At 54.3% G+C, this 5,295-nt stretch overlaps 1 protein-coding gene across 3 annotated transcripts in view; it reads right to left on the reverse strand.

Annotated features, from left to right (window-relative positions):
- Nucleotides 1–5,295, reverse strand: part of MYH7B (myosin heavy chain 7B) — a 46,701-nt gene that overhangs the window by 20,805 nt on the left and 20,601 nt on the right. Inside the window, exons 1-6 of one of the 3 annotated variants that reach the window (XM_017513617.2) lie at nt 3,727–4,082; nt 3,311–3,474; nt 1,923–2,029; nt 1,617–1,760; nt 695–851; nt 363–390 (exon numbers count right to left, since the gene is read on the reverse strand). In XM_017513617.2, the coding sequence (XP_017369106.1) occupies nt 363–390; nt 695–851; nt 1,617–1,760; nt 1,923–2,029; nt 3,311–3,401 (527 nt within the window). In that variant the 5' untranslated portion in view covers nt 3,402–3,474; nt 3,727–4,082. Of the gene's footprint in view, nt 1–362; nt 391–694; nt 852–1,616; nt 1,761–1,922; nt 2,030–3,310; nt 3,475–3,726; nt 4,083–5,295 lie in introns of those variants that run through there. The other 2 variants (XM_037733077.1, XM_037733085.1) reach the window with 2 other exon arrangements.

The following is a 5,295-nucleotide window of genomic DNA, read 5'->3' on the forward strand; positions in this document are numbered from 1 at the left end:
AAAAAAAAAAAAAGAAAAGAAAAGGAGGAAGGGCAGAGGAATCTTCCCATTGCCCCTGAGCCAGAATTAGAACCCCAAAGGACTAAGGTGGGAGATTCCAGGCCCCGGGGAGAGGAGGTATGGGGCTGGTCACTCCATTTGTGGGTGTCCCCTCCCTATCCCCCATCAAGAACACATCTGTCCAGAATGGAGGCAGGGAAAGTGCTCAGGCCTAATTTAGCTTCACCTGGGACACTAGCTCCAGGTGGTAAAAGCCCTGCCCTAAGCACTTTGGATTCAACCTTGGGAAATGACTGTGGTACTGCCCTCTTTCTGCCAGATGGCCAGCATTTTCCACCCCACCCCCAGAGCCCCACACTCACGTGATCAGCATGGACTGGTTGTCTCGGTCTGGAGGAAAGGGAAGGGGATACAGAAGTCGGCCAAGGTGTGGGGCAAGCCACAGGTCAAACACCGTGGGTATCCATGGCCCTGGGGCAGACCCCCACCACCCAGAGCCAGGAATGGGAAGGAGCAGATGGGGCTGTCCCTAGTAGAGGTTAGCTCCTATGTGGAGGGACAGAATCACTGGGCAACCATGTCCAGCAGTGTCAAAAGGGAGGCAGTGCCAATGGAGGGAAGGGGGTCCTTTACAGAGGCCTCCCAGGACCGGGGTCAGGGTCTGGGGTTGGGGAGAAGTTCAGGCGGCCCTTACTGCGCAGCATGTCGTTATAGGCGTTGTCCGCCACGGAATATATATGGGGTGGGGCCTCTGAGCGGCGCTTTCCCTTGTAAGCGGCCACCACGGAGGCTGTGTAGACTGGGAGCCATTTGTAGGGGTTGATGGTGACACAGAAGAGGCCTGAGTAGGTCTGAGGAGAGAGTATAAAGTTTTTGTTGTTGTTGTTGTTGTCTGTTTGCTTGTTTTTGAGATGGACTCTTGTTTGTCTCCCAGGCTAGAGTGCAATGGCACGATCTCAATCTTGGCTCACTGCAACCTCCGCCTCCCAGTTCAAGCAGTTCTCCTGCTCAAGCCTCCCCAGATAGCTGGGACTCCAAGTGCATGCCACCATGCCTGGCTAATTTTTGTATGTTTAGTAGAAATGGGGTTTCACTATGTTGGCAAGGCTGGTCTCAAACTCCTGACCCCAGGTGATCCGCCCGCCTCAGCCCTCCCAAAGTGCAGCGATTACAGGCATGGGTCACCGCCTCTGGCCTACGGCTAGGGTTTTCAGAGTGATACCCTAAAGGGATAGCCTAAGTTCCCATCCCCAGGCCCCAGTCTCCACAAGACCATGACCCCTGCAATATTCCTCAAGGAGCCACTTGACTTGTCACACCGCACCCTCTGTGGGCGTCTTGGCCTCGCCCCTGACTCCAGCTCCCAGCCCTGCCCCAACCCACACGCACAACCACCATAACCTGCAGCTGTTCTAGACCTGCCCTCGCTGCTACAGCTGCTGCACTAAGGTCCCACGGCCCAACCTCCAGCCCCGCCCCCACCACTCGCAGCCCCGCCTCACTGCTTACAGCCGGGCCCCACCGCTATGGGCCCGCCCCCAGAACCTCACCTCCAGCCCCATTCACACAAGTCCCGCCCCACCCGCCCCCGCTCCAGGCCTGGGCCTGGGGCTCACATAGATCATCCAGCGGGCATAGCGCTGACGCAGGTTGTGCAGCACAGTGGCCTCGTTCAGATGCGTCATCATGGCCAAGTCCTCCAGTAAGTCGAAGCGGGGTGGGTTCATGGGCTGCAGCTCGGCTTCACGTACTGTCAGCACCTACCAGGGAGACCATGTCAGGGTGGGAGGACCGGAAGGACCCAACTGACCTCACCTGTCACCCCACCCACATACCCAGACCCCCTTCAACCAGAGCACAGATCCTGCTGGCCAGGAGCCTTGGGGACAGAGAGGCTAATCTCAGGAAAGGGGGAGAGGAACCTTCTGGTCTTTGGTCTCCACGGTGACTCTTCCCCCGGTAGCCTCCGACTTGACCTCAGCCTCCACATAGGCGTCCTGTTCATCGGGCACCCAGACTCTCTTCTTCCCTGGGTTGCAGAGAGAGCACTGGTCTTGGAGAGGGGCTGAGGCACCTCCAGGGGTACAGCTAAAGTTCCCAAGCCATGGTATCCATAGGGCTGTGACCCTCCCGGAAGCCCCTCTGCCAGGACACAGGAGTTCCAGTGAAGAACCCTCCAAACCCAGGCTCAGGAAGGGCACAGCTGGGAGGGTCCCTAGAGATCCCCTTGTTGGGGGATGAATCTGGGTTACACACTTGGGTTCCAATCCCTGCTTCTGCCATATTTTCCCTGTGATCTCAGAGTTCTCTCTGGGCCAGTTCCCTTACACACAAAATGTTATGGGGATGTTCTTAGGTCCCACATGGAGCAGCCCCTCAATATCAGGCATATAACTCGTGGGGAGGGGTCCTGCCTCCCCTATTTCACTGAAGACAAAAAACCCAGGCTTCCTAACTCTGTAACCTGTGCTCTCCTGCCTGGCCAGCTGTCCCCAGAGCTTTGAGGAGCCCAGACTTCATGGTGGTGAAAAGCATGGACTCAGGCTGCAGACCAGAGTTTATGTTCCCTGCTCTGCCAAATGCCTAGGTCAGAACCATCCAGGACCATCTACATAACCTACAGACCCCAGTACAAAATGATGATGGGGGCCCCCTTGTTGAAAACTATTAAAATTTTCAAGATGGCAACAGCAGAATATTAAATGAAGCACAAGGTCCCTCTGAGCCTGGTGGCCTGTGAAGCTAGGTCTGGCGCTGCTCCCCACCTCCCCAGGTTGTTGAGATAATGCATGGAAAGTCATCTGCTCTGGGCCTGACACACAATAAGCACTTGATACACACTGCCTATTGTTAGTATTGTCCTATGAGCAAACCAGGTCATAAATAGTACAGCCTTTATTCCTGTCCCTAATAAAGAGTGGCTCTGGCTCTGCAGGAAGCACTAAAAATAACCCCAGCACAAATTTTGTGGACATGTGGAGGCAGCCTGCACACATGCTGATCAGTCTCATCTCAGAGGCCTCAGGCTCCAGCCTGAGCCTTCATAAATAGCAGCTCCGGAAGGCAGGTGGTATTATCCCATTTCACAGGGGAACAAACCAAGGCTTGCTCACAGAGACACAGTGATATACACAGTGTCCCTGGGGTTTTAGTTTCTAGGCCCCAGACTCTGCGGGAAAGGTCCAGGGCTCCAGCTGTCAGGTCCCAATGCCTCTTCAGCCCTGAGCTGGTGCCACCCCTCCCAATTCCTGGTCTGAGTCCATAAGGTAATCTCTGTGGCTATGTCCCCTCCCCCTGTGCCCCCACTTACCATCCCATGGGATAGTGTGCACCTTCATCATCTCCTGGTAGCCCTGGCGGAGGTAGCGGGCAGACTCCCCAAGTTCACTCACATCCATCATGGCAGTGTCACTGGGGGTGAAGAAGGAAGAGCTGGAAACCTTGGAGGTTCGAGGTGGCCCAAGGCAGTAGGCACTGGAAGATGGCAATGACAAAGGAGCTGAACTAGGACATGATCCCCCAATCCACAAGACCAGATACTATGAGACTCCCTCTGGCTCCCATCCAGCCTCCTTGGGTGAGTGCCCAGCATACATGCACACCCCCAAACACCAGGTCTTCCTCCACTCCAGATTCGGAAGGCTCACACCCACACACAGGCACCCTCACCCACCCAGTCACCCTCCTGCTCCCCCTTCAGCTCCAACCCCAGCCCTGATCACCCACCTCGGCACCACAGTGAGGGCAGGAAGCTGTGCTACCCCTTTTATTGCCACCGTCAAGGTCAGAGGAGGAGAGCTATGTCAGCAATCTCCACGTGTCACAGCCCCCCCAGCCTGGCCACAGGACACAAAAGGCAAATTCCCTTTTATCTCCACCAGCACGGCCCCTGGGCTATTTTTACCTCCCATTGTCAGGGGATCACAAAGGCAGAGAGAGACACTCCACTGAGATACAGGGAGGCTGGGTGCAGAGACTGACAGGGACAGGGACAGGCAGTGAAAGGTTCAGGAGACTGAGGAGCTCATGGGGAGAAACCGAGTCATAGAGAGTCTGACACACCCAGAAAAATACCCACACCTCCAGATACAGAGAGCAAGGACACTCAGAGGGGAAACCACATAATGCCTACTGAGATTGGACCATCTAGTCCAACCCTCTTGATAAATCCAGGGAAACTGAGGCCCAGAGAAAAGAAAGCATTGGCCAAGTCTCACAGATGAGCAATGGGCAAGAACAGATCAAAATGAGAAGAGAGAGAGAGAGAGAGAGAGAGAGAGAGAGATACACATCCCTCTCCAGCACCTGCAAAGGACACACACGTGTGTACCCTGGGCTCTTCTCAGTGTATAGAGCGTTTCCTGCCTCTCGGAGACTTCACTGTGCCTCCACTCATTATCCTCCCTCAGAGGACCATTCTGCCACTTCTATCACCATAGGTGAATTTTGCCTGTTTTGAATGTATATGGTTGAAAATGTAGCTTTGCATTTATTTCTCTAAATTTTATCTGGCACATCTGTGCATTTGGACTTGGGAGCGCATCAATGCCCTCTTCCCCCTTCCTCCATCCCCATTTTCTTTCTGGAGAATCCCTGGGGAAAACATACATGAGGAAAACCAGACCTGGGACTTATAGAATCAAGGAATTATTTGGGTGAAGTGGAAGCAAATCAAGGAAATGTCACCCGGTTAGGAGCCCCTTCAGATTCCCACATTCAAGATTCACAGGAAGCCACCTTCCCGTAGCCCACCCTCAACAGGGGTTCAGGGCGCTGGCAGTCAGTCTGCCTGATACAGTCTTTGGAATGTGTCAGGGCACTTCCAGGCACTCCTGTTCATCACCCCATTCAGGGCTCCATGATGCCACGGGATTTTAGAATCAAGAATGAAAGGATCCGAGAACCTTAGATGCCAGATGCATGGAACGATGAAGTTCCAGAGCCAGGGTTCCAGCCAGAGGCCAGACCAGCCTCACACGGGAAGTCCTCTGACCAATCTGCTCCAGTTCCAAATGCACAGGTGTGCCAGAAGAAATACAGAGAAATAATTTCCAAGCTACATTTTTAACAATATACATGCAAAACTCGCCTATGGTGACAGAAGTGGCCGAGTGGTCCTCTGAGGGAGGGTAATGGCTGGAGGCCCCAGAGGGTCTCTGGGAGGGAGGAAACATTCTTTTTTTTTTTTTGGGACGGAGTTTCGCTCTTGTTACCCAGGCTGGAGTGCAATGGCGCGATCTCGGCTCACCGCAACCTCCGCCTCCTGGGTTCAGGCAATTCTCCTGCCTCAGCCTC

The sequence above is a fragment of the Cebus imitator genome, unplaced genomic scaffold, assembly GCF_001604975.1.
Source record: "Cebus imitator isolate Cc_AM_T3 unplaced genomic scaffold, Cebus_imitator-1.0 Scaffold18, whole genome shotgun sequence".
NCBI classification, from domain to species: domain Eukaryota; kingdom Metazoa; phylum Chordata; class Mammalia; order Primates; family Cebidae; genus Cebus; species Cebus imitator.